The 27,953-nt window shown below is 41.9% G+C and overlaps 1 protein-coding gene across 1 annotated transcript; it reads left to right on the forward strand.

Annotated features, from left to right (window-relative positions):
* The first annotated feature begins 3,858 nt into the window (after positions 1-3,858).
* FAM217A (family with sequence similarity 217 member A) lies at positions 3,859-22,790 on the forward strand. Its single transcript, XM_054019267.1, has 7 exons — positions 3,859-3,920; positions 4,006-4,111; positions 5,222-5,306; positions 5,397-5,422; positions 7,407-7,478; positions 7,596-7,675; positions 20,610-22,790. Exons 1-7 carry the CDS (start codon positions 3,859-3,861, stop codon positions 21,829-21,831), a joined length of 1,653 nt encoding a protein of 550 aa, XP_053875242.1. The 3' UTR covers positions 21,832-22,790.
* The last annotated feature ends 5,163 nt before the right edge of the window (positions 22,791-27,953 follow it).

Raw genomic sequence — 27,953 nt, forward strand, 5'->3', positions numbered from 1 at the left:
CATTCCTCCTTGGGAGCAAAATAATGTAACACTTCTTGTTTGAGTTGGTTGCAAAAAAGTCTGTGGTGGAAACGTCCCATACATTTTTCGTAACTGTGGGGACTGAACCTTTCAGGGTTCATTTATGAATGGAAGAGCACTTCCGGCTGACTTGGCCTACTAAACTATTCTGAACCCCAGTCAAGCGCAGGGCTATCAAACTGACAATGCTGAACTCACCACACCCGTTGATGAATAATCTCCTGACACAGGGGATGATCTTGTTCCTCCTTGTCTGTTTACATAGTGCATCACTGCAATATTGTCTATCAGGATTTGGATGGTGGTCTCTTGATGAGAAGTAAAAATACTTCGCAAGCCAAATTAATGATCCTTTGTTCTAGCACTAGGGGATAGTGATGTGAACATCACACCTTTACAGACATTTTTCAGATTCTTGCACCACAGCAGAAATGATAAAACTTCAGGGGGAAGGACTTGTACATTCATGATGTGTCTGCTTCGCAGATGGATCCATGTTAACCAACCCTGAAGAGGACTCAGATGAAGTCTGGCATGCAGCATTGCATAAATACAAAAGAATCTATGACCCAATAAACTGAGATTGATGGGTTTTTTTGAGTGTAAAGAGCTAATATGAGATGCCCTATGATGCAGAATCTGTTGTGAGGAAGGTAAGCTTGCTGATCTTGAGTTGAGAAGTGTTCCTATGAACTCTATTGACAGAATAGGAGTGAGAGCAGACTTGACTAATCCAGAGGCCTACCAAGGAGAATAGATGGAGAACCACCTACACAGTCTTGGTGACCTGCTATGGCTATTTCCCCTGAATCAGTAAGTCATTGAGATAAGGATAGATGTGAAGACCTTGTCTTCACAGATGCATTACTACCACCACTAGTTGATGAACATCCTTCGGGCCACAGAAAAACCAAATGGTAGCACTCGGAACTGGTAATGAATTTCCTTCATCATTACATGTACTTCCTGTGGGGTGGAGAGAAGGAGATTGGGAAGTATGCGTCCTGCAAGCTGAGAGTCGTGAACCAATCCAGTAGATCTAGGGAGAAGATTGTAGAGGCTAAAGTGACCATCCTGAACTGAAGACTATGGATGAACTTTTTGAGTCACCTGAGGTCCAATATGGGATGCTACTCTCCTTTCTTCTTCAGAATAAGTAAGTAATGGGAATAAAATCCTCTGCCCCAAAACTCAGTTGCTCTCCTTTGAATGAGTAAAAAAATCCTCTGTCCCCAAATCCCCTCTATTGCACTCAGATGTAGAGGAGAGTCTTGCTCTTGCTGTCGCAGGCTGTCAAGAGAGGTGTCCCAGAGAATGGAGAAAGTTGGGAGGTGAAAAATTGGTTAGGACTAGAATTGAACTGAATAGCCTTTCTGGATAACTTTGAGGATCCAACAGTCAATAGTGATTCCAATCCATGCATCCAAAAAGAAAGAAAGATGTTTGCCAACAACAAAAGACAAGTGTTTGCCAAATGGAAGGAGGAGAGGTTATAGATCCTTTTAAATTAGTTCAAGACTGTTGACTGTGGCCACAAACTTGTACCTTCAGGCCAGATGTTATGTGTCAAACTGCTCTTCCTCTGAAAATGAGGTCTTTTCTTAGAGGGTTCTGAGGACTTCTCGTGGTAAAATTATGATAAAGGTGATCTCTGTCTTTTAGAAAAAGACTGAGACCTAATCTGCTTTCTCCTCTGGGCTGGAGTGTATGGGTCCAGGGATCAAAATGTCACTCTAGAATCTTTTAATTAGTGAAATCCCTCATTGATCTTTGAATTAAAAAATTCATGACCTTCAAAAGGTCCTCAATTAGACTGGACCCCTTTTGGAATGCCTGATGACTGCAGCCATGATGTCCTCTGCAAGGTGACAGCAATGGCCATTATTCTTGTGTCTTTGTCAGATGCATCCAGTGCTGCTAGTAGAGCCACCTTATCAATCAGCTGATCTAAGGACATGGAATTTAGCTCTACCCTTGAGTCCTCTGAAAGTTTTCCCATAAACTAGGAGATCTTGTCTCATTGGAGGTAGTCATATTTGGCTAGCTAAGCATGGTAATTGGCAATCTGAAAGCTAGTGCAGGAATACACCTTCTCCTGAATAGGTATATTTTTTTCAAATGTTTACCCCTTGGTGTTGACTTTGGCTAACTGTATTGCTTAGCTTTCTCATGAACAGCAGCCACTGTTAAAGAGCTGGAACATGAGGAGTATAACAATACTCAAAACCTTTTGGAAGGACTCAGTATAGATGCTCTTTTTGTTTGGGAGATAGCTAAGATGGAGGCTGGGTCTGCCATAGATCCCTGACTGGTTCAAGGATACCTTTGTGTATGGGCATTGCCAATCGACCTTGAATTGCACGGGGTAATGCATCAAACTATTTATGTTACTATTCTTGTACAACTTCCAAAGGATTTCTAAGGTGTCAGCCATCCTCTTTAGGAGACCTTGAAAAGTCTTTAAATGGTCCATCGTAGATAGATCGACCACTTAATCCAGCAAAGATGAAGAAATTGTCAAAGGAATAGAAGGATACATATCATCATCATTCTCACTTTGGATTTCCTCTCCCAAATCACGAGGGTCACTCTGCCAAGATGGTTGCACTAATCTTGAAGGCTGCACAGTAGGACATGGCCTATTCCTGGACAAAGGGACTCTCAAAGCATATGCAGCAGATTAATCAAGTTGAGGGTTCCAGTAATACTTGGAGGACTTCTGCTGTATCGAAAGAGGAAGACTCAGTAAGAATACATCTTCTCTGTAGGATGTACTGATCTCTGCAGAATCTGAGGAAGTTGAAGAGAGTGGTTGAGAGATGGATATCTGTGAAGATGATGAGTGTAGAAAAATCATCCGGGAGGAAGCTGCTGATAATAGTGAGACATAAAGATGGGGAGATTCTGACATAGCTTCTGTCCAGCTACCTTTACTACATCTGGGGACTTAATAGCTAACTGCACCACACTGGTGATGGAAGCAGTACCAACTAAGTTGGTACTGGAGTGGGATGCAATGGAGAAATACATGAAGAACAGAGCTATACAGAAAGGCTGTTTTAGCTGGTCAAAGCCACAGTGATGACTCTCCATCTGGAAGAAGTGAGATTGTGTGAAGAAATGGAGTGGAGAGCTTGGTGCTTAATGAGCAGGGCAGGGAGCAGAAGAAAACCTAGAGCAAGTTCTGGGCGGATATATACAAACTGGATCCTAAACAAATAAGGACCCAATTGAGTTATCTGAGAAGGAGTTATACAGTTGCTCTCCTTTTGTATGACTAAAAAATCAGGCCTTGCATTCTATATATAGGGTGACCAGATGTCCTGATTTTATAGGGACAGTCTTGATATTTGGGACTTTTTCTTATATAGGCGCCTATTACCCTCTGTCCCAGTTTTTCACACTTGCTGTCTGGTCACGCTATCTATATATGCTGCAGTCAGGAGAACTGGAACGTGGAGAGGCCACAGACAAAGGACCTGCACTAGCCAAGGGCTGAGGAGATGAAGGCCTAGGTTGAAGATTTCATCCTCAGTGGTAGAACTGAGGCAGTTGTAGAGGTGGGGCCAGGCAAACATGCAGATGTGAGACAAGGCGCACTGAGGATGAAGATGTGAACGTGGAGAGTGGAGGAGGGAAATACTCCAGGGGGGAGGAGAAACGAAGGGAGATGGGGCGCTCACCCCCCTCCCCATTGGGTGACAGGCCTCTGTGGGGCCGGGGCAGCGGCTGGGCCCCGGCCCCGGCCCGTTCCCATAGTGATTCCCTGTGACGCGGGGCGGGGCCGGGGACGCTGCAGCGCGGGGGTGGCCGAAGCGGCGGCGGCGGGAGGGTCCGATGCACCGGGCCGGGAGCGGGGCGGGAGCTGCCGCGACACAGACACCCGGGGGCTTCCGAGGGTAGGTGGGGGGGAGCGGGCCGCTCCAGCCCCAGGCCCGGCCGGCGGCTGCCCCCCTCTCACGCCCCTGCGCTCTCTCCCCCCAGGTTTGGCAGGAGGAGCTGGCGCTGCAGCGCTGTGGACAGAGGGGACTTCACAGGCGGCATCTATGGCACCAGCCTCCCGCTCACCAGCCTCTCCGACTCCCGCCAGGTACCGGCGCCCCGCCTCGCTGCTGCGGGAGCGGAGCCATCGCCCCCACGTGTGCTTGGCCTGGGCGGGTCCGGGGGGGTGGGGGGGGCGAGCAGCAGCTGGTTGTTTGTCTTTGTAAATACAACTTAAACCACTGCCCTCGAGGGCACCAAACATGAGTCTACGTGCCTTAGAGCTGGGAGTCCGGGGCTGTGGTGCCAGTTCCCTACTTGCTCGCGTGGTTGTTACTGCTTGTGATCCCCTTCTTCACCTCGCTGCTTCTGCTCCGGCTCCTGAGTCTGCAGACGTGACAGTCACCAGCTTTGACCCCCACTCTAGGTTAAAACGTGCCCCTACGAAACGGAAAGCATGAGTGGCTACAGGCTGTCACAACGAGGGTCAGGCTCTGAAGCTGGGGTTGTAAGACACTCAGCGCTTCTGTGGATCAGGTGCAGAGGAGGACACACACATTACCAAACAGAGGGTTCCACAAACACAAGGTCATAACTTTATGCACACAAGTAGTCTTATTGAAAAAGCCAGTGGTAATTCTCATGCCTGCAATTACTTATGCACAACCCTAAAGCCCCAATCCTGTAATGAACCCTATACAGACAGACCCACCCTTCCATCTGGAGCCCCAGTCAAATTAATAGGACTTTGCAAAGGAAAAAAGGTCTGCCCACATGAAGCCCTATGCAGGATCAGGACTGTGATTTGTAAATTGCTTTGGGATACTTTGATATTAAAGGCATGATATGAATGCACAATATTATCTTTTCAATGTATTTCTTATTCTGGCACACACAATAATAATACCTAGATCTTATATATCACTTTTCATCAGTAGATCTCACAGCACTTTATTTCAGAGGTCAATATTATCCCATTTTATAGATGGGGAAACTGAGGCACGGAGAGGTGAAGTGACTTGCCCAAGGTCTCCCAGCAGGCCAAGTGGCAATGTACCTTTACTTCATATAATTTCTCTATCCCACAGCTATTCCTGTTAACATCTCTCTCCATTTCCTCGCTCTAGTTCATAAAGTTATTAAACATAAATTGTCATAGTTACCACATATTTTTAGTTTCTCTGTTTTTGCACTCACTAAAACTCAAATATTGTTATAGAATATACATACGAGTGATCTGGAACATGATGTCCACCTTCCTGAAAATAAATACTGTCTGTCGGGAGACGAGACTGGCACAGGAGGTAAGGAATCCCAGCCATTCACAATTCTGTATGGAGAAAATTTTTCTAGTGGACTTTTGTAAGCACAAACCAACTGTTGATCTTTTACAGGTGTTCTTTCAAGCAAGTTGCACAAGGTAAGAGCAGAATAAATATCAGTCTTTTGACAGTAATTGAAATCAAGTTTATCTGGAATTAGCTTCATAGGTTTTGGACCTAAATGCTGGTTTTTAAAATCCATCAAACTAATTAGACACTTGTTAAAAGGACTAACCCACTATTGTACGACTTAAAAAGCCATAAATGAAATTATGGCTCCGCTAGGAAAAAACTGTTTCTTTTAAAATAATTTTCAAATAAAGATATGGATAGGAAACTGCATTAGTGAACAGCTTTCTCATATTAATTGGCCAATCACTTATTCATATTCCAAGTTTTCTTTAAGAGTTATAGTTGCCCTCTTTGATTTGCATGAGGTTAAACTGTAAGATGTACAGTACTTAGTTTTAAAAAGTGAAAACTCATTTCAGTGCACTTTACACCTGACCAACTAGGAAGACTGTTTTGATTGCAGAATCTAAACCTGCAAAATATAGATTTTTGAGCAAATATAGCAATCTATGCTATCTTTGTTACATATTTGTATCTTCTATTCCATTCAAGGGGAGTTACATTATGCAGGCGAGAACAGACCCCTTTTTTATTGTTGAACATTATTTTCCTTTCTATTAGATACAATGATGAAATATCCATTTGGTGGCTGTTCAGCAGCCTATGTGAAATTAATTTGGCAAGTTCCCATGTTGTGTATGTGTGCTCTTAATTAAACACACATGCACACAGATATACTCAAACACAAAAAAACTCATTACCATAATTAGCAACTATAATGGCAGCAAGGATAGTTGAAGCAAACCTGGAAGGCCCTGGGAAGCATTCCAGTTGGGTCCCTTAATACAGCAAAAGTTATTGTCACATTCATAGAATATCAGGGTTGGAAGGGACCTCAGAAGGTCATCTAGTCCAACCCCCTACTCAGAGCAGGACTAATCCCCTGGAGATTTTTTCCCCAGAACCCTAAATGGCCCCCTTAAGGATTGAGCTCACAACCATGGGTTTAGCAGGCCAATGCTCAAACCACTGAGCTATCCCCCCCCCCCCTTCTGTTACTTTGTTCTGAATTAGAGCAATAAATCAATATTAGCCTCAGAGTTCTGCAGAATTCAGCAGTAAGGTCTCAGGGAGTGAATTCTTCCATCTGAATAAAGCCTTTCCTATCTTCTTGTTTGTCCCAGTATGACAGAAAGCAACAGGACCAACTCTGCTTTTGCTCTCATCTCCATCTTGGGGCCAGGTTCACAGATGATGGGACACGGGTTAGGACATCATCTCTGTACCATCAGCCCAACCTGGTAGCAGAATGAGGCTCTCAATAGAAAGTTGACTAACTCATTCATTCTCATAGATTGAGCTCAGCAGCACTGCTGATTTTCTGCCTAAGGAGGGTAGCCTGATGCATCTAAAACAGCCTTCAGGAGTTACAGCTCAGTAGGCCATGTTTACCACAGCAGAAATCTTTCTGCTGCTCCAGGTGCACATGTTGCTGCTCCTCCATGTGCTCTAACAGTACATTCTAATAAGAATTGAGTGTCTGACAAATTGATTAGCCCGGGGACACAGCCAATCCATGACTTTCTCTGTCTGCAGGTTTCACAACTTGTCTGAACTGGTAGTCTCAACAGAGAGGTCAAAAATTGAATGAGCATGGAGACTACTAATATGGAGTAATATTAGCCCTGCCACCTATAGAGAAGTGATTCCTCCTGGACAACGTTACTATGTAAAGAAGCCCTGCCCATGTGCTGTACTTTTTCTGTGAGATTCCAGGCCTCTCAAGTCATCACTTTTTATGAGCACTAAATTCACACAACGATTTAAATGTTTTATTGAAAGCTAAATTCAGCCCTTAATTACACACTTGGAACTTCACTGAAGCGAATGGAGTTGCATGGTTTTAACTGAGGACAATTTTTGGACAAAAGATCCAAGATAAATAAGTGATCATGCCTGAAAAGTGTCTTCACACATAGTAAATATTGTAGTTGCTCTTCTGTTTTACAGGATGCTTACACAACAGTAGTGGAACAACTGGCAGATCTTAGGTTGTCAAAAAATAGGACTAGAAGAACACAGGTGGGATTTGTTTGTCAAATAACTTTAATTATACCATTTATTTCATTTTGCATTCTTGGTGCTTATTCTAAAATATATCAATAGTATTTTTATAGATATTCTTTCTGCTTATTGCAGCTCAGTCAAAATAATAGCAAGGAAGGGATGTTTTGTTCCTGGAGATATACACACGATCAAAGCAATACTACTGTGAACAGGTAAAAAAATAAAATTATTTTTAACATCTTTAAATCCAGTTAAACTGAAGAGTTTTGTTAAAAGGTTTCCAATCATTCTGAACAAGCAAGAGAATTGCACCTAAGACATGCATTTAATGCTCCGTGAAGTTATATACTGATGGTTTATTGTCAGCTTATATATTTTCTAACAGAGTAGAGTTCAAAGAAGTTTAATGAATTAATGCATAGGTATTTTAATTAAAAGTGAGGTAACAGAGTTATGAATTCTGATGTTCTGGTAAATGTCTTTAATCTCTTCTGGAGCACAACTATTTTGCACTATGGTTAAACCCAAAGGATATTAATTTGCCATCTTGGTATGCAGTTGATTGACTCTTTTTTCCAATAAATCCTTCATACACTCTGTCACTCTTCAGTTTTCACTGTTAATGGGATAGCACCAAATATATATAGCAGTAGTTCAGCTTTTTTCATACTGGAACCCTCCTCCCCCCACTTCCTGTCTAGCTGATGAGGGCCCTTCATTCTCCTATGCTGCACTTCAGCCAATCACTATTCAAGCTTTCTGATTGGCTGAGCCCAGGGCAGGGAGCCAATCAAAAGCAAGCAGGAACCTTACCCGACAACAAGCTACCCTGCTGCCTTGAAGCCAATCAGAAGTGACTACTTCCTTCTCCATACCAGTATAATGCAACCAGGAAGTGATTTCAAGCGAATTTTATGCAAATCAAATGTCATAAGGGCAAAACAAGTGTAGGGGCGAAATGGGCAGTCAATTGAAAAGCGTTGTAAGTGGCATCCGACGACTCCCTATATATTTACCTTTACGTTTGGGGTTCCATTGAACTTTTAATTGTTAAACCATGCAAACTCTTGTGGCCTTTTTAATTAATTATAAAAAGTAAGTAAGTTCTGCAACACTAAATAAACCAGACACCATAACACCAATAAAACAGACAGCTTTTGTTCAAGTAGTGTCCCTATGGGTGCTCCACTTCAGGTGCGCATGCACCCCATGCACCTTTGATCAGAGATTTTAGGTACCAGTGCCAGTTCGGCCCATGCATGCTTTCTACTCTGCCTTGTGCTCTGTGCTGTGGCTATATAGAGCTGTGGCAGTGAACAACCCTCAGTTCCTTCTCAACCGCTTTGGCCTGAGATGGAGTCCAAGTTGAGCTTAGTTCAATTGCAGTTTTTCCCATAGTTTTACTTATCTTAGTTATTGTTAGTTCTAGTTAAAAAAATGGTTGTAAGGACCTTTGTCCTTTCAATTTTTCCCTGAGGGGAACTTTAGATTGCTGGGTGGATATGCCTGGCTCTCCAAGTTTTAAACATTGCCTTCTCTGCCAGGAGGCTATCCTAGTGAGCAACAGCAGTACTGGTATGGTCCGTTACACTTTAGGGGGTGGGGAATAGCGGCGTGCATGTGATTCCCCAAGGAAATTTTTGCCTGGTCTTAAAATCAACACCTAGAAAGAACCAGGAAATTAAATTGTGTTTCCTTATGATGGGAGAGCTCCCTCCATCCAGCTTCTCACTCAGGCTAGGGACTGTCTTCCCTCCCTGTACATCGGTCTCCTGAGTAAGTTGACTGCCTCTATCACTTCGGTGCAACACTCCCCTAGAACTTCTAAGCAGAAGACTCAAGAATCCTCTCAATAGGACTCTAGGAAAGGGAGCTTGAGTTCCTCCACCTACACCATGTGGACCCCCTTCGTTGGCCACTGACACAGCTACTCACTCTGTTTCTATGGCGGTGGTCATCAGAAGGGCCTTCTGGCTTCAGCTCTCAGGATTTCTGAGGAAGGTCCAGAATACAGTTAAAGACCTTCCCTTCAATGGCTTAAACTTGTTTGTGAAGAATACAGACAAGTCTCTGCATACATTAAAAGATTCCTGGGCCACTTTGTGGTTTCTGGGAATTTACACACCTGACCATAAATTTAATAAGTCCCAGACAGCACAGAAATCTCGTCCTGCTCAATTCCCCAGCCCCCAGAGATCTTATGAATCCATTAAAAAAGATGCAGAGGTTCCAGATAAAGAGACTGTCTGCTACACGAGCATTGATCTCACAAGCCTCATCTTCGAAACAGCAATTTTGGTGGATGGTCGAGGTTCTGAGTTACCTTCACCCTTCTCCTTACCAGCTGCAACTGTTCGCATGCCTTCCTCCCTTTCTCTCTACAGACAAGTGATTTGTGGAGACCGTATGAGCAGGATGTTCCATCCACTTTACTTCCCTCACTCCTTCCCACCCCTTTTCCCTATCCTTCAGGGACCCATTTCATAAGTACCTATCGCTTCTCGGCTCTCTGTGAGCTGAGGGGTGAAAACATTATCTAAAGCAGGAAATAGACTCCCTCCTGAACATAGGTGCTACAGAAGCAGTTACTGTAAAACACAGAGGAAAGGGGTTTTATTCTAGGTACTTCCCGGTTCTGAAAAAGAACGGCAGGTGGGGACCGATTCTAAGTCTAAGGCTCCTCCACAGGTTTGTGAAGATACAGAAGTTCATATTGGTAACACTTGCAGCAATACCACCATCATTGGCCCTAAAGGACTGGTTCTTGGCCCTCAACTTACAAGATGCATATTTCCATATAGCGATTTGCCCTTTCCACAGAAGTTTCTTATGTTGCACTCTAGGCAAAAAACACTTTCAATACAGAGTGCTTCCATTTGGTCTCTCTCTTCTGCTCCCAGAGTGTTTTTGAAGGTTTTGTCAGTGGTAGTGGCTTACCTTTGCAGAGAAGGAATCCTACTATTCCAATAGCTTGACGATTGGCTGCAAAAGGGACGTTCCTACGGCGAGACCTCAGTGGCTACTCAGAAGACCATAGATTTCAGGCCATGTCTACACTAACACTTTTGTTGGCAAAACTTATGTTGCTCAGGAGTGTGAAAAAAACACCTCCCATAGCGACATAAATTATGCTAGCATAAGTCTTACTGTGCACAGCACTATATTGGCGGGAGAGCTTCTCCCATCAACATAGCTACTGCCGCTCATTGGGGTTGGTTTAATTACGTTGACAAGAGAGCTCTCTCCTGTTAGCATAAAGTGGCTACACGGGAGATCTTACAATGGTGCAGCTGCATCGGTACAGCTGTGCCACTGTAAGCTCTCTAGTGTAGACATAGCTTCAGCCTGAGACTGCAATTAAAAATTCAGAAGTCCACGTTGGCCTCAGTGCAAAGATGAAAGTTCATAGGAACTTGCTTCTACGCAGTAGCTGCCAAAACATACTTTCCAATACACAGGTTTACAACCCTATCAAATTTAGTCACTACTGTTCAAATCAGCCCCCAGACATAAGTCAAAAACTGTCTCCAGTTGTTGGGGCATTTGGCAGCTGGGACTTTTGTGGTAAACCATGTCAGGTTGCACGTGCGCTGCCTCCACAGGTGGCTCAGAAATAGTTATCTGCCAAGCAAACACAGCTTGAACAAATTACTCTGGGTTCCTACTGTCGTGAAAAAGTCCCTCAACTCAGAGGCAACACATGGGGTCACACACACCCCCCTCAGATTTCTGTGAGTGCCAAGCTGCCCTTGCAGGGCTTGCTCTGGTTTGCCTGTTGGGGGGAGGGGGGACTCATTCCTTCTCATGCTGCACCTCCTGCACGGCACGTTTCTGTCTCACTTGGCCCCTCTCCCCGGCAGCTGAGCCTGGGTAGGGAGCGGAGGGGGCAGGACGGAGCCGCTTCTCCTGCTGGATGAGAGTGGTAGTTCTGAATCAATGCTTCTGTGCAGTGTGGTGGCTGTCTACCAGAGCCCAGCTGGGTAAGTGGCAGAGGCCTGCCCTCTCTGCTCGCTGCTCCCTGCCAGGCTGCCTGGTAGAAGAGGGGGTTCTGGCTGTGCCCCTCCGCCCCTCAGCACGGTTCTGGCTCACTCAGCCCCATTCCCCAGCCACCAGGCCTGGGCAGGGAGCAGAGGAGGCAGGCCGCCACCACCTCCCGAGCCTGGCTCTCACAGGCAGCCACAGGAGCTGATGAGATTGGCTGCCCTGGACCAGAAGGTCCCTCCCAGAGGCAACATGTGGGGGCTGTCACAGCCCTGCCCCCAACCTTTAAATTGTGGGCCCCTCCAGCATCATCAGGTACAGATAGTCTCTGCCTAAACTGGTGGAAAGAACATTTGCACAGGAGTCCCCTTCACTGAACCATCTCTAACAACAGTAATAACAGATACCTCCCTGTTGGGATGAGGAGCACATCTCTACACTCACGTTGCTTAAGGCAGGTGATTGTCTCACAAGAACACTCTACACTTGAACTTACTGGAACTCATGGTGGTCAGGAATGCATGTCTCCATTTTATGCCATTGATTGGGGCAAATATGCAAAGATCATGACATGATAGGTCACGCATGTTTTATATCACTTGTCAAGGGGGAGTGAGATCACTCTCCCTTTGCAGCAAAGCAATGAGACTCTGGAGTTGGTGATACGAAATCATATCAGCATCTCAGCAAGCTTACCTTCTGGGCATTCAGAACATTACCGCAGATACCCTCAGCAGATGTTTCTCTGAGGATCACAAGTGGGAGATAGATCCCATTATATTCCACTGCATATTTCAGTGTTGGGGAGTCCTGCAGATAGACCTCTGTCATGGCCAGATACAAGAGTGCCCCCGGTTCTGCTCGAGATGCACCACTCCTTGGGAAATACCTTTTTCCTTCATTGGATGTCGGGTCTGTTATATGCATTTCCTCCAACTCCTCCGATATCCAGGGTGCTGATCAAGATAAGGAAAGACAAGGCCAGGGTTATTCTGGTGGTTCTGATGTGCCAAGACAGATGTGGTTTCCTTACCTCATCCAGTTAGTGCTTCTTTTGTAAACCCCACCTGAATTAGGTGGATGTGGTATTACATACACTTGATGTCAGAATGGCATTAACCTTTACTGGGGCAGGAATAAACCATTTAGAAAATCTCTCGGATAGTTTCTCTATTGCAGACAGATCTAATGGATCTTCAGTTCCCAAGGAAAGACTCTCTCCATGAATATCTGGCTGTATTACCTTTTGTTATCAATCTCATAATCTCCAACATTCTTCTGTACTAGTCCATTCAGCAAGAGTTCTTTCTACTTTAGTGGCCTTTCTAAAGAATGTTCCCATTGCTGAAATATGTAGAGCCATACACACCTTTTCTGAATATCATGACTCAGCTTCTGGTGCTGTGTCTGGCACTACTGTACTGTCTTCAGTTTTGGATTAGATTCTGAAGGCCCCTCCCCTTCCTGAGAGGATACTACTCAGTACTCACCTGAAGTGGAGCACCTCTAGGGACGCTACTTGAAGAAGAAGGAGAGGTTACTCATCCTGTGCAGTAACTGTAATTATTTGCATTGCGTTCCCTTATGGGAGCTCCATTACATGCCCTCCTTCCCCTCTTCTTCAGATTTCTCTGCTACAAAGTTTTGCTATAGAGAAGGACCTGAGGGTGGTTTGCCTACGTAGTTCTATGTAGCCACAGTGCACAGCATGAGGTGGAGTATAGCACTTGCACAGGCTGAATGGGTATTGCTACCTAAAATATTCCATTGCAGTGCACCTGAGGTGGAGCACTGATAGGGTGACCCATCTCAAAGAACTACAGTTACTGCACAGGGTGAGTAACCCCTCTTTATACCTTTTAATTTACTTGGTCCAAATTCAACAATGCTTTAAATTTGTACAACTTGCATTGACTTCAGAGGTAATCTTGGCTTCTTACACCCAGAATTAATATGGCTCATTTTCCTTTTGGTCTTTAAGAACTCTGCTTTCCTATTTTCCCTGTTTTTTAGCATAGGTTTGTTGTGATTCTCCTGAGACCTCTTCTACCTCATTCCCCAAGAACTCAGTCTCTGGTCTTGGTACTCAGGTTCCTTTATCTTGCATACAGCAAAACTACGCTGAGTTGATCAGACTCAGCACAGGGGGCAGGTATAGGGTGGACCACACATCCAAAGTTACACAGAAAACTTTACCTTATGTGCATTTTTACTAACACTAATAACACATGCATTCTTAACTATACATTGCATCATACACTTCATGATTGGCTTGGTTATTTTTCAGGAACCAATCCCTACCCAGCATGCTCTGTACATGTGCTGGTCATATATAACCTGATCTTTACATTCCAAGTTTTATCTTGTCTGTTGCCCCTAGTACCAGTGTGTTCCTGCTTGTGTTAGCTAGCACAGATATCCTGACTCCAGTATACTGCTTGCTAAGCCCCTATTTATAGCTTAATCTTCCATTCACCTGCTCACTAAGAACATAAGAATGGCCATAGTGGGTCAGACCAATGGTCCATCTAGCCCAGTATCCTGTCTTCCGACAGTGGCCAATGCCAGGTGCTTCAGAGAGAATGAACAGAAGAAGCAATCATCGAGTGATCTGTCCCCTGTTGTCAACTCTCAGCTTCTGGCAGTCAGGCTATGGACATCCAGAGCATGGAGTTGCATCCCCGACCGTATTTACTAATAGCCATTGATGGACCTATCCTCCATGAACTTATCTAATTCTTTTTTGAACCCCATTATAGTTTTGACCATCACAATCTCCCCTGACAAGAAGTTCTACAGATTGACTGTATTGTGTGAAGAAGTACTTTCTTATGTTTGTTTTAAACCTGCTGCCTACTAATTTCATTGGGAGATCCCGGGTTCTTAGTATTATGTGAAAGGGTCAATAATACTTCCTTATTCACTTTCTCCACACCATTCATCATTTTATAGACCTCTATCTTATCCTCTATTAGTCATCTGTTTTCCAAGCTGAAACCTCCCAGTCTTTTTAATCTCTCCTAATATGGAAGCTGTTCCATACTCTTAATCATTTTTGTTGCCCTTCTCTGTACCTTTTCCAATCCTAATTTTTTTTTGAGATTGGGTGACCAGATCTGCACTCAGTATTCAACATGTGGGTATACCATGGATTTATATACACCTCTACCTCGATAGAACGCTGTCCTCGGGAGCCAAAAAATCTTATCGTGTTATAGGTGAAACCGCGTTATATCGAACTTGCTTTGATCCACCGGAGTGCGCAGCCCTGCCCCCCTGAAGCACTGCTTTACCGGGTTATATCCGAATTTGTGTTATATTGGGTCACGTTATATCGAGGTAGCGGTGTATTTGCATTATGGTATTTACTGTTTTATTATCTATCCCTTTCCTTGTGGTTCCTAACAGTCTATTAGCTTTTTTGACTGCTGCTGCACATTGAGCGGATGTTTTCAGAGAACTATCCACAATGACTTCAAGATCTTTCTTGAACAGCAACAGCTAATTTAGATCCCATCATTATGAAATGACGTCCGTCTTATGTCAAGTAACTTACGCCCAGATAGGCCTACAAAATCAAGTTTGAGTGACATTGATTTTTTTTTTTGTATTTAATATTTGAGCACCAAAAGGAAACACGCTCTTTAAACTGTTCGTATTGTACTATAGGCTCTGATCCTCCAAGATTTAAGCATGTGTGTAATCTTACTCTCTGAGACTACTCGGGTAAATAAAAGTGACACATTCTTAAGTCTTTGCAGGATTAGGGCCTAATATTGTACAAGGAAAAGCAGCAGAAGCAATTGTCCTACAGGCACCAACTGACTCAGAGAAAACAGTTTCTTATAGAATCTTCTTACATTAAAATATGTCTAAAATTATATTAAAATACTAGAAATAACTCAGGTCCTGTCCACAGTATGGTTGAAAGCGTGGTAGTAATAACCAGAGGTGGATTTTTTTTTTTTGTAACATAGGTTCAGTAATAGTGCAGACAGGACATAACATCTCTGAATCCACCTTTTTCAGAAGGATTTTTTCCCACCTGGTGCATAGTTGACCAGATGTATTCTGGGACTTTCCCTCCCTCCCCCTTCTTCTGAAGCAGAGATCGGCAACCTTTGGCACACAGCCCACCAGGGTAGAGCACCCTGGCGGGCCGGGCAGGTTTGTTTACTTGCCGCGTCTGCAGGTTTGGCTGATCGTGGCTCCCACTGGCCGCGGTTTGCCATCCCAGGCCAGTGGGGGATGCAGGAAGTGGCGTGGGCCGAGGGATGTGCTGGCCGCTGCTTCCTGCTGTCCCCATTGGCCTGGGATGACGAACCGTGGCCAGTAGGAGCCGCGATCGGCCGAACCTGCAGACGCGGCAAGTAAACAAACCGGCCCTGCCCGCCATGGGGCTTACCCTGGCGGGCCGTGTGCCAAAGGTTGCCGATCCCTGTTCTGAAGCATCGATGGTTGCCACAGCTGGAGCCAGAACAGTGGATAGGGTGGACCAGTGCTCTAAAGTGGTACAGATAATCCTCTCTCAGATGCTTTGTTGGTGTGTCTATCTCAGATGCACAGGATCAAACTGATCACTAGATCTGAGGTGAAGAAGAAATTTTCCTCAAGGCCTCATTGGCAAGGTCCTTAAGGATTTTTCACCTTCCTCTGCAGGATGAGGCATGGTTCACCTGCTGGGGTCATCTGGGCATATCATATAATCAATACTCTGCCATTGCAGGAGCATTGAGCATTGGTGGCACCTTGATTCCACCTGGTCTCTGCCTATGTAACACAATTGTTTAGTCTCAAGAATTGAAATGTTTTAGTCTTACCCATTTATTGGGCTCAGTAATTTGTATCTGAGTGAAATTTAAAAGTCTATGGTATACAGGAGGTCAGACAAGAATCTGATCTAATGGTCCCTTCTTACCTTAAACTCTATGCTCATGGTAAATTCCTACTAGAGTATATGGTGAAAGCTTATCAGTGTACTGTTATTAGACTGATCTATTCCCCAATTTCTGGGGCAGGGAATGAGGCTGCAGTAATCTGACATTGTGAACACCTGGAAGAGTAAAGAGAACGAGACAAAGCTCCTGATACCTTTCTCAGTAGGTTCAATAATTAACCAGCATTGCTCTGTCATCACAGTCTAGGGTGTAGCAAATAAACTGTCTGCTGAATTACTGGCAGATCTTTATTTTCCTCTTCTGCAGTACTAATGAGGCTAAAAGAATATTTTCTTTTAGTTATTTTCCAGTAATGTTTTGCTGACCTCAGGTCCCCCAACAAGTACTGTAATTGCTATTCAAATATTTGCTGTATTTGCACAATTACCTAGAAAATATTTTAACAGCCATTATCTTCATTTGGTAAAATCTAATAGAGCATGCATGGCCTTTAGCAAGTTAGTGTGAAATTTTATTCAGACTAATCCACCCACAAGCGGGAAAGAAGGAATGCTGCTGTGTATAGGAAGAACCTGAAAGCTCTGTTGCTACTGTATGTGCCTTCTCTCTTTTTCATTTGCCTCTTTTAGCTGCAGAAAATGCCTTTGCCACTTATTTCCCTCTCCTTCTTCCTCCACTTCCTTCCCATTTAATAAATCCTGAGAATCCCTCCCCCACTTCTGGGCTCCATGGAAAGCATTATATCAAGGACACAGAGAGATGTTGTCCCCTGGGCAGTGCTGCTCTGTACTCTGCCAATGAATAGATGGCCCCTATTAATGAGTATTGTCAGGTCTTCTCAAAGATCACATATTAATAGAGAGAGAATTTCACTAACACTTTTCTTTGTAGATCATTCCAGGAACAGCTACTGCAATTGCTTCCATAAAAAGTAATATGAGGGAGGTATTTAATTTGAATGTAACTGTCTAATGAAATGTAGTAGCTGCAAACAAGGAGAGCCATCACCAGATGCTTCACAGACAAACTGCAGTTCACGGAACAGAATGTGAGGCACACTGGCTTACACAGTGCATTACAAAAGGGAAGTAATATTCTATTTCCATTGCAGCTAGTGAGCAAAATTCTGAGACAACTTACACTCTTGTCCAACTCCCTTGAATTGCATTGGGTGTAAAAAGAACGAGGAGTACTTGTGGCACATTAGAGACTAACACATTTATTTGGGCATAAGCTTTCGTGGGCTACAGCCCACTTCATCAGGTGTAAATCAGCTTAAAATTTGCCTTAAAATCTCTTGCTGCTTTTAGAATTCTTTCCAATTGAATACCAGTATATTTACCCTAGCTGGTATGTACCTTCATTCTTAACTTGCCAAGCTTTCCTCATAGGTATTTTGTAGCTCCTCTCCAAATATATAGGCTCTTCCTGAATATTTGAATTAAGGAGCTTGAGGCTAAAACTAGTCATAAAACCAGGCCAGACTTCTATTTCCTTAATGCCTGAGACACCTTATACAGTAAATTTCTCATGGTTACTGACCTTTCAAGTGTCTCAAACTTCTTTTCTTGGAGCACTTCGTTTTGAGGAGTTTGTGTCACTAATAAGGATAAACTTATTTTTCATCTTTTCCTCCATTTACTTTTAGCTCTGCTGTGTAGCAGATTCAGTTTCTCAGACATAGTTCCCACTCATTCATCCGAGTTAGCAAGAGGCATAGTAATCATGTACCAAAGTGTTTCTTCCAGAATATATATCAGCTGTTTTGGGCAAAAGGCTTCAATGCACCCTTTAATGCTCCCCAGAATTATGGTCTGCACTGTTAACTTTTAGATTTTTTACCTATGAGTTAGTCAGGGTGATGGGTCCTATGTAATGGTAGTACAGTCTAGATGTACATTTTTTTTTCTTGTTTGTCATCTTCCCCTTTCTACTTTCCCCTCCCAGTGCAGTGTGTTTGACAGCAAATCTGAGTGGTTTTCCATGCTGGTATCAAACTATGTGCCCCTTCCACTTAAAGTGACATTGTACTTTTCCCTTTACATTTTAATGAAAACGGAGCAGTTTCAATGCTCAGATAATCCTTTTGTCTATAAACAGGGTCCTCTGGTTCATCCTACTCATAACTTGTTTATTGTGAGTCTTACACTCGCATGACTGCATGTGTAATTAGACAGGCTTGTGAGATGTGGAAATAGGGATGGTGTAACACTTTGAAAACAGATAATTTCTCTCTCATGAGTTCTCCATTGAGTCTTGACTGATCCAATTAACAAAACATAACCCATTACTTCCAGTTCTTTGCATTATAAAGCACTTAAATATCTCACCCCTCAGAATATTGAAATATCATTTGCTAAACCAATTTTTTCTAAAATATATGATCACCGTCTAGCAGAGATATGCTAGAAAAGACTTGTAGGAACCCTTTAAATTCTGTTGCAAAATTATGAGGAAGATTAGGGATGGTGTCTGTGCTAGAGTTGGCTTTCATTCCCTCTTTGAATAATGGTAAACATTTCTTTCCCAGAGAAGACTTGGGCTAAAACTCAGAAACATTTGTTTGCCTTTAGAATGAACCTGACTTGCACTGTGTCTCATGTACTTAATTAAAAAAAAATATCCAGGAGAGGAAACCCCAGATGCTAAAAAGTCACTCACACCATTGCAATTTTCACAAATGAAAGACTGCTGTATTATCAGTAGGCTCAGGGTGTGTATATACGAATAGTTAAAACCACTGCACTTAATTGACATTTGATTTGTCCATTGGTAGTGCCTTTCTCCTCGCTTATAGTTACAAGATCACATTTTTGTTTAAATAAGAAAACATCCGCATCTGAATCTGAACTTGCTGGAATGTTAGAACATTCCCAAAGGGATTCAGCCACATTAGCAATAGGTCTAAGCTGCAGATCAGCATCATATTTTTTCTAAAGTTTCATATGAAGGAGTTTCATGTTTAGGTACCTTGTGTCCAACACTTGGAATTTTTCACAGCTCAAAAAAGCACTGTATAATTTTTGAGATACCCTTAAGAAAGCTGTGGTAAGTATATATTGGTGGGTATTGTTATCTTGCAATAACCATACAACCAATGTTGCAGTTAAACTAATATAGAAAAAATGTGCCACCTCAAGGCCAGGGATAGATATCTGAGTGTTTTACACTATTATATATGTCTAATGGCTATTCCATTTTCCTACATAGTTAATACAGTATAATTTTCACTCCCTAGTTATGATTGGCACTCTAAATATCTTAGATCATATTTAACTCATTATCTTGTAAACTGTTTTGAGATAGATACATTAAATAAAAAAGGTGCTCTATGACATTAGATTTTCTGTATAGCTGACATTTGTTGACAGAACTAAAGACCACTAATTTTGACTGATAAACATAATTTTTTGCGTGTGTTCTGATGAGACCCTTACTATATTTTTGTTAGTGTATAGTTTTTTCAGTTTTACAGCTGATCTGAAAAACAAACTCTGCACTAAGTTGTAATTCTTCACTAACAATAGTAGTGCAAAGTTTCTCCTCCTCACACTCCTAGGAACACAAGCTGGTAACCCTTCCCTTTAATGCATGCTTGCTTGGGTCTTGAAAAATTTAGAAGAGAGCTTTTCTTTTGAGGTCAGTTTCAATACTTGGATCTGAATGTATGATGCTGGTAGGGCTTTTGGGTCAAACATTCCCCTTAGATGTACACACTAAAGAATCTGAAGTAAGAGTCTTGTAAAATTAATATTAAATTTTCATAACAATACAGCAGAGCGACAGGTGACTGGTTGAATATTTGGCCTTAAAGTCCATCTGGAAGAAGAAGAGTAGAAGGGCTGTGACTCAGGAAGGGAGAACAACATGAAGATGCACTTTTGATATTTTAATGAATGGAGAATAGCTTTATGCCAAGAACAGTAGGACTATTTACATGAGCAAGGCAAGCAGGAGTTGGCTCTTGGTATGCAGAAAGCATTAAGTCCCATCTGAATGAGTATTTCCCTAAAAAGTGGTTGCTGTATGATTGAGCTAAAGCTATAATTTAGCTTTTCAATATAAATTGAACAGAGTCATTATTCTCCTTGTAATATGTAACATGAACAGCTGCCCCCCTTAAAATATACGGTAAATCCTGGCCCCATTGCAGTCAATCAGTATGCCCATTGACTTCACTAGGGTCAGAATGGCTCCCATAAATGCATTTTATCCTACCAACTCCCCGAGTAAAACTACACTATATTTTCTTTTTTTTTCCCTCCAGAGACTCCAATAAGCCGCTAGTGGAAACTCTTTCCAGCTCACAGGGTAATTCTTTAAACTTCTTTACTGTTAATCCCACATTGATGGGGGCCCGTCTGAACAGCTATCACACAGTGTCTTACCGGGGACCTCAGCAGCTGCCATTAGGAATCCACTGGACAAATGGAGATGGGGATTTTTTCAAGGCCAGAAATGAAACCACAGTTTCTGACTCCTATCCTGCTACAGAAAGTAGTAGTGATGACACTGTCTATGTCCCCCAATGGAATTTGAAGTTGCGAAACAGTAGTGTTGAGAACAGTCTTTTAACAGAGGAAGGTGATGTATCTCAGAGTGAAAAAGTGAATGATGTTTTGCTTAGTTATTTCAAATATATGGATCTGAACTTAAGACCAGAAACTATAGAAAACATTGAAAAAGCTTCCTCCAAGCACCAAAATGAAGTGTTTCCATACCCTGATTTTCTCCCGCCACCTTTCAATAACCTGGACTTACAAAAGTTGGCCTTATCAAAATGGGATGACTGGAAGGAAGTCTTTAATCCACCACCGGAAAGCTCTGTTGTGAAATTAATATCTCGTCTGTTGGAAATTGAACGGATGCAGCACTTGACTATATTAAAAGAGAAGACAAGAGTCCTGACAGTATCTTCCAATCTGATGCTTGGCAATCGACCCAGTTCCACAAAATCCATGCATCAGTCGAAGCAGTCAAGACTATCTGACCCTTTATGTCTTCAGACACCTTTTAATCGAGACTGTCAAGAGAAAAATAAATCCAACCATTCTGGCTGCTGCACGCAGGAGTGGAACAGCTCAAAATGCACTTGGGAGTACTGTCATAATTGCAAATGGAGTGCTGGAACATCCTCCCTTAGAAGTTCATCCACAAAGCAGCTTAGAGCATCTTGTGATGCTTTTAAAAGCTCTAAGCCCCCCATCATTTTAAACTCTAACATGCTCTTGCGGAGGTCTTCCTCATGCTGTGTGGCGGCACCAAGAACTCAATCAACTGTTAAATTGACTTCCCCAAAGCTACTGCCACCAAGTACAACTATATCCAGTCCTTTCCCTGATAAGGACAGTTTAAAATATAAACAGCCAAGGACGAAAAAGAAACTCTACAGAAAAAACGTAGTAACGAGTAAGACTTTTCATTGCCAGAAGTTAAAATCTGTATCTGCTATGCCAAAGCAGAAGTACACTCACACTGACAAACAGTAATTTCTTGAATTCATACTTCTCATTATGAGTGAGTCCTGCTAAGCAATCTTATTTTAGCTTTATTTTTGTCAAGTTAAAGTATTTTTAATGGTATGAGACAGAAGTGATATGAAATAGCACTTGTGTCAATTGAATCCACTTGTATTGTAGAAAAATCAAGTTTAATCCCTCTGCCTGCTGACATCCTTTACAGACCATTTGTGTAACTTTTAAAAGAATTGGATCAATATAAGCATACCAGCAGATCATCCCGTTCCAGAGTGCAACTATATATTTTTTAAATTTTTACAAAAGTAATATCAATATAGTTATATTACACTACCACCCAGAAAATCCCACGCAGCATCAGTGCTCCCCCATGCGCTAGGTGCTGTACTAATACATGGGAAGATACGGTGTCAGCCATAGAGAATTCACAATCTAAGTGCAATATGAAGGGTGGGAAGGGAGATCGAAAAATACAGTTTCCATACGTGTGTCATTTTTTTCTGATGCATAGATTAAAGACCAATGGTCTGATTAGACACATGGGAAAATACTGAAGCAAAATGAATGTAGTGCATTTCTATCAATATGTAATCCCTCTTTTCCTCAAACAAGGAAATTAAACGGAACAGCTAAATTGATGAAGTTTGCTGTACATGCCTAGAAATCAATAAATTCAGAATTATGGTTCCTATTGCAACCATAGTTGTCCTTGTGTATGAGACACCTCCCCCCCACAAAACCTATGTTATCTGATACTCTGGTGGCGCAGATTGGAAATTCTGTAGCAGTTCCATTTAAAATTCTATCTTAATTGAAGTCCATACACTATTCCCAATGTTACTTATTCAAATATTAAATTTGATGTTATACTACCCTAACATGTTCATTATGTGTCAAAGATTTTGGTACTGACAAGTAATTGAACTATAGAAGTTGTCAGAGGGGTAAACTGGAGATTTTTGGCACATGAAAAGGTGGAGGGTTGTTACTGTATTGCTAAAGTGATCAGCAGTGAAATAGTTATCAATGCTGACATTTCAAATAGCTTTAGGTTTCAGGGTTACCAGTCCTCAGCACCTCTCAGCATTAACTGAGGAAGATGGCAGGACATCAGTTTACAGTCTTCTTCACATATTCAAGGATAATTTTCTTGATGCAAGCCAGAAACAATTGTTTTAAAAACCCTGAAATTTTAGCTACTGGAGCTCATTTGTACAAGGGCTGGATATTACACTCATAGAATACAATGTAGCATGGCCTGTAATGCAATACATTCCTATAAGTGCTTCTCGTCAGAGCAATTTACACACAATTACATCTCAACATCCTGGAGTTTAAGGTAAACAGTTGTACAGGAGGGGAAGGAAGGCGGCGATTGCCACTTTAACACCCTGATTTTAGTTGCTTATCATTTTTCAACTCTCATCTTTGGGGCTGAAAGAGGAAGGGGCAGAGCACTGAGTTGGAATCATGCATCAGCAGTCTCTGCTGGCAGGGCTCTTGTGGAATCCTGGGGAGAAACGAAAGCTTCTCCCCACCCTGTAGAAATATGAAGGGAGTGCATTATCAAGGGAGCATAGCTTGAGTGAATCTGGCTGATGAGCTTAAACAATTCTTATTCTGATGAGAGCTCTTGGGAGCAATTAGCTGTTCCCCCACCTCTCCCACACACTGATTGCTAGATCTCATGGTTGTGAGAGGGCCTGTGTAAATCACCCACTCCCACTGCTGGGTTGGGCAGGATAATAAGACCCCTGTATTCAAGAACTTGAGGACTTTTCAGTCACCAACAACTTTAACATCCAGCCTTGCACCACAAACTGATTAAGACCTTCTCAGCCAGGCCTGCGCAGAAGACCTTTTCAAAGTGATTAGCATTCACTGAAGTTACAATTATACACTTTAATGAGAAGAACAACAAAGAGTCTGGTGGCACCTTAAAGACTAACAGATTTATTTGGGCATAAGCTTTCGTGAGTAAAAACCTCACTTCTTCGGATGCATAGAGTGAAAGCCGAAGAAGTGAGGTTTTTACTCACGAAAGCTTATGCCCAAATAAATCTGTTAGTCTTTAAGGTGCCACCAGACTCTTTGTTGTTTTTGTAGATACAGACTAACACGGCTACCCCCTGATACTATTTAATGAGAAGATATTTCTCAAACTTCACCATGAAATTAAATGGGTCTGTTCTCTAGGACCTACAGAGTACTAATTTTCATACTAGATACACAATTAAAGATCCCAAGTACAGATAAATCCAGTTGTAAGAACACTCTCTGCATGCTCTCCTGACTCATTGCCGTACAGCTTGTCCCAAAACAGATTTCTTGTTTAATGCTCACTTTAAATAGGAAGTTTTCTAAAAGTATTTAGGGGCCTGATCTTGATAACTACCGAGCACCCGCAACTCCCAGCCAGTGGCTGTACTGGCAGAAAAGGGATGCATAATATGCCAGCAGTGCAGTTCCACCAGTGGAAGCTATATTATAGAGAGGGCTTTCAGATCTCTATCACCATGCTACTTAACTAACCCGCTGGTGAGCTTTGAAGTTCAAAAACAGGACCAATGATCGATAGAGAACCAGAGTAGTGAGTGGAGCGCTGTGCGCTTATCAGCTCAGCTGCTTTCTGTATCACTTGGAGTTTCCTTAGGTCCCAATTCAAGGAAACATCCTTAGTAAAGGACAGCATTTAAGGTGTGTTTAAGATGCAAAGTCACTATATGCTTAAATGTTATCCTGAACAACAGTGGTAATAATCACATGCTTAAGAGCTCTAATGAATTGGGGCCCTAGAATCTAGAACCTCCAAATGGTCCTAAACCTACTTTTCCATACCTTCCACGCTGGATTTCTCAAAGCAGCTGTGGACCTACACACATGACTAATTGTAGCTTGAATCAGAGTTTTGGATTGCATGGGGATAAAAACACAAAACACCTCCTGAACTCAAAACTGACACCAGAACCCTTCCACCCTCTAAACAAGAAATTGCACTCATATTGCTCATGGTGAGCAGCTCACTGCTGCTGGAACTGGTTTATTATTACACCTGGAGAAAATATAGTTCATATTTAGGCGCAACCTGCATTTGTTACATTTTAAAAATTTATTAGCTCAGCTCTTGTAAGCCCCAAATGATAAATAATGTATCTTACAGATCAATGCAAACTGTGAGCCAGAACTCATTTACATTTTCTCCTGCTAAATCGAACAATTTTGGAACAAAGATTTATCCCAGAGGGTTTCAAATGAAATCTAACAATTTTTCAGGATAAATGTTTTGCGAGTTGAAGTATCTGCATAATTGCATTTTATTTATAAGCTCTTGAAAATGCAGCCATAAATTTTAAATAAACTTGACATGTTTCTCTGAACAAATGTTGCCAGCTGTGACAGCTGGCTGGTGGTGAATAACAGTCATCTCAGAACTCACTTAACCATTGTGCCATGACTGGGTTATCAGTGACTAAGACGGAGCGATTAGAATCAGCATCTTTGAAAGGTGCGAAGCTACCAACCAGCACATCACCCGGTTCAGGTCGGCTGATATTCACTGAGTCAGCACAAGATGTACTCATCTGCTTACGTTCCATTTAAAACTATTGGCTAGGGCCAATCTGGTTTATATTGGTAACATTTTCATTAATACCTATACCTATATATGAAATGGCATATCACTCACAACTGCACTTGAAAACAATGAATCACTTCATATGTGAAGTTGGAAAGTCTTCAGATTGAGGGGTTCAAAAATAGTTTATAAAAGATCATTCTAATTATGAAAAAATGTTAAGTCTATCATAATATATTATTAATGTCAGAATTATTCTAACAAGTGCATAACTATATGCGTGATGAGGGGAGGGGGGGGAGAAAGAAGCATTTATATTCACTGTCCATAGCAGCATACAACAGGAAATAGAGGAAAATCTCACATGTTAGTTGCTGTAAGTTACTGGTATGGATAGTAAAAAATGTTACACTTGAGACTTAAAAAATAATCACTTTACATAAAAATTTGACCAACTTACAATCTGGTGAGTGCCTCTTTCTTTGAAAAATTGACGAAGAAAAAAACAAAACAAGATGTGGATTTGGGCCCTATTTTTGTTCTTTCTGATGTATAAAGGCAGCCTGACAGGGTTTTTTTCTTCTTGCTCTTTTCTTTTTTTAAACAGTTTGGAAACATCAAGAACATGATGATCTCTATTCTGTTTTCCCTGTTTTGCTGGAGGTCTCCTTTGGAAGACTAAGATATGGATTGGAAGCTCTCAGTCCTTCATTAAAGGGCTATTGAACCTTTAGCAAAAGAGCTCTTCTGATTGTCAAGCATTTGAGTTAAATAGGGATTTACAAAAATGAACACAAAGCTTTAAGTTTTAAATAGTCAATAAAAAAATTACTTCTCTCTTCAATCAAATTGCACGTGTTTGGTTAATATCATAAACCTACTAGTTGTCCAATTGTTCATAGTCTCTCCCAGGAAAGACCCATAATGCAAGTACTAGGGAAAAAAATTGGAGGGGAGGGGAGGCAGCAACTTTTCTTTTCACTTGCAGATCATTTTTCATTACACTCGTCTGTTGACAGGAAGTTAGAGCCATCATTCCAAATTTCAGTGTGTGCAACAGTCTTGTAGGGTATTTCCTATAATTCCACAGTAGTCAAGTATTTTATTCATTAGCATACACAGGATCTGTTAAAAGGTATCTGTGAAGCTACACAAGTTTTCAAGAGAATAATTATAATAAAACTGGACCAAATGGGTCAATATAGGTCATTAGCAAGGCCTCAAATTGGACCCGTTTGATTAATAGATTTTCAAGGGGACTGTCCCCATCATGTTGATTGGACCTGTCTTTGCATGTGACAGTACGAAACCAGACTGAAAGATGTAAAATAAAAAAAATCCAATCGGTCCAGATGGAATTGGAGCATCTTACCCATTCTCTTCTCAAAATTGGAGATAATTAAAACTGTGCTTTTATATACAGAGGAGGAGAGCTATAACTAGCATGTCTACAGCAGCACGCTAGTGCTTGACTAGATTTTTCAGAGCTGCACACAGTAGTGGTGATTACTTGTCTGCTTGTGCACTAGCATATCATTTAACAACACAGCAGCAAGTGTGGCTGCCTTTTGTTTTAAAGGTCCCACATTCAGTACAATGGAAATGTGACAAAAAAAGGATTAAAAAAGGATGACCAAGAAAAGAGAAAACAGACATGCTGTCAACTACCAGTATTGGAGAATTTAAAAAAAACCCAAAATCACTACTTGGGAATGTCACTTTAATTATACTCCTACTACATTCCGCATCGATCAGCTTGCTTTTGAACTAGAAATTCCCATGAAATCTTGATGCTTAGTTTAGTGTAAATCCTTTTCAGATTCATTTCTAACACTGGCAAAATAATTGGTAGCTTGCTGTGGACATGCCTTTAGGAGACAACTGTAAATACCATCTTTCCTCCTTCAGAAGTCTGAACAAGAATGACGCTTACTGAGTCATCCCAGCAGTTTAAGAAACTGATTCAGGCTATGCTACTGCATAGAACTGCTTTGGCCATGGCCCTGGCTACAGTTAAATAGGATCTAGCCGTTTTTTTTTTTTTTTAAACATAGGAAACAATCAAAGATTTTGTGGGTCAACGAAGTTAAGACTTCTGTATTAACTTATTGGAGAGAAAAGCAGGGCAAGGATGGTCAGGTCACAGTGTCGTAAGGAGAGAAGGAAGTAGCTAGTAAGATGTGCATCTTACATTGCCTTCAATATTATTTGTCTGTTGTCTAGCTATTAAGAACCTGATCCAGCAAATATGCATACAGCTTTACACACATGTAGTCACATTGAATTAAAATAGGATAACTCATGTAAAGTATGTAAGTTTCCAGAATTGGGACCTTATATTGTAAGCTCTTCTGAGCAGAAACTGTGTGTGTACACACATACGTAATGTATTTTGGACACTACTGCTGCAATAGAAATAAGTGCTAGTTCACCCCTACTCCCTAGGAACATCTGAGCTATCAGTATTCATGTCTAAACTACATGAAATACTCAAGAATTTAGTGGAGAGGAAGATTCTGTACTGTGAGTAGAAACAAGTGATACTGTGTTCTTTTTCAGT

This window comes from Malaclemys terrapin, chromosome 2 (genome assembly GCF_027887155.1).
Source record: "Malaclemys terrapin pileata isolate rMalTer1 chromosome 2, rMalTer1.hap1, whole genome shotgun sequence".
Lineage (NCBI taxonomy): Eukaryota > Metazoa > Chordata > Testudines > Emydidae > Malaclemys > Malaclemys terrapin.

Coding starts and splice junctions, on each gene's coding strand:
- FAM217A (XM_054019267.1), top strand. CDS start 3,859: ATGCACCGGGCCGGGAGCGGGGCGGGAGCTGCCGCGACACAGACACCC. Junction 5,423..7,406: donor TTTCAAGCAAGTTGCACAAG/GTAAGAGCAGAA, acceptor TCTGTTTTACAG/GATGCTTACACAACAGTAGT. Junction 7,676..20,609: donor AGCAATACTACTGTGAACAG/GTAAAAAAATAA, acceptor TTTTCCCTCCAG/AGACTCCAATAAGCCGCTAG.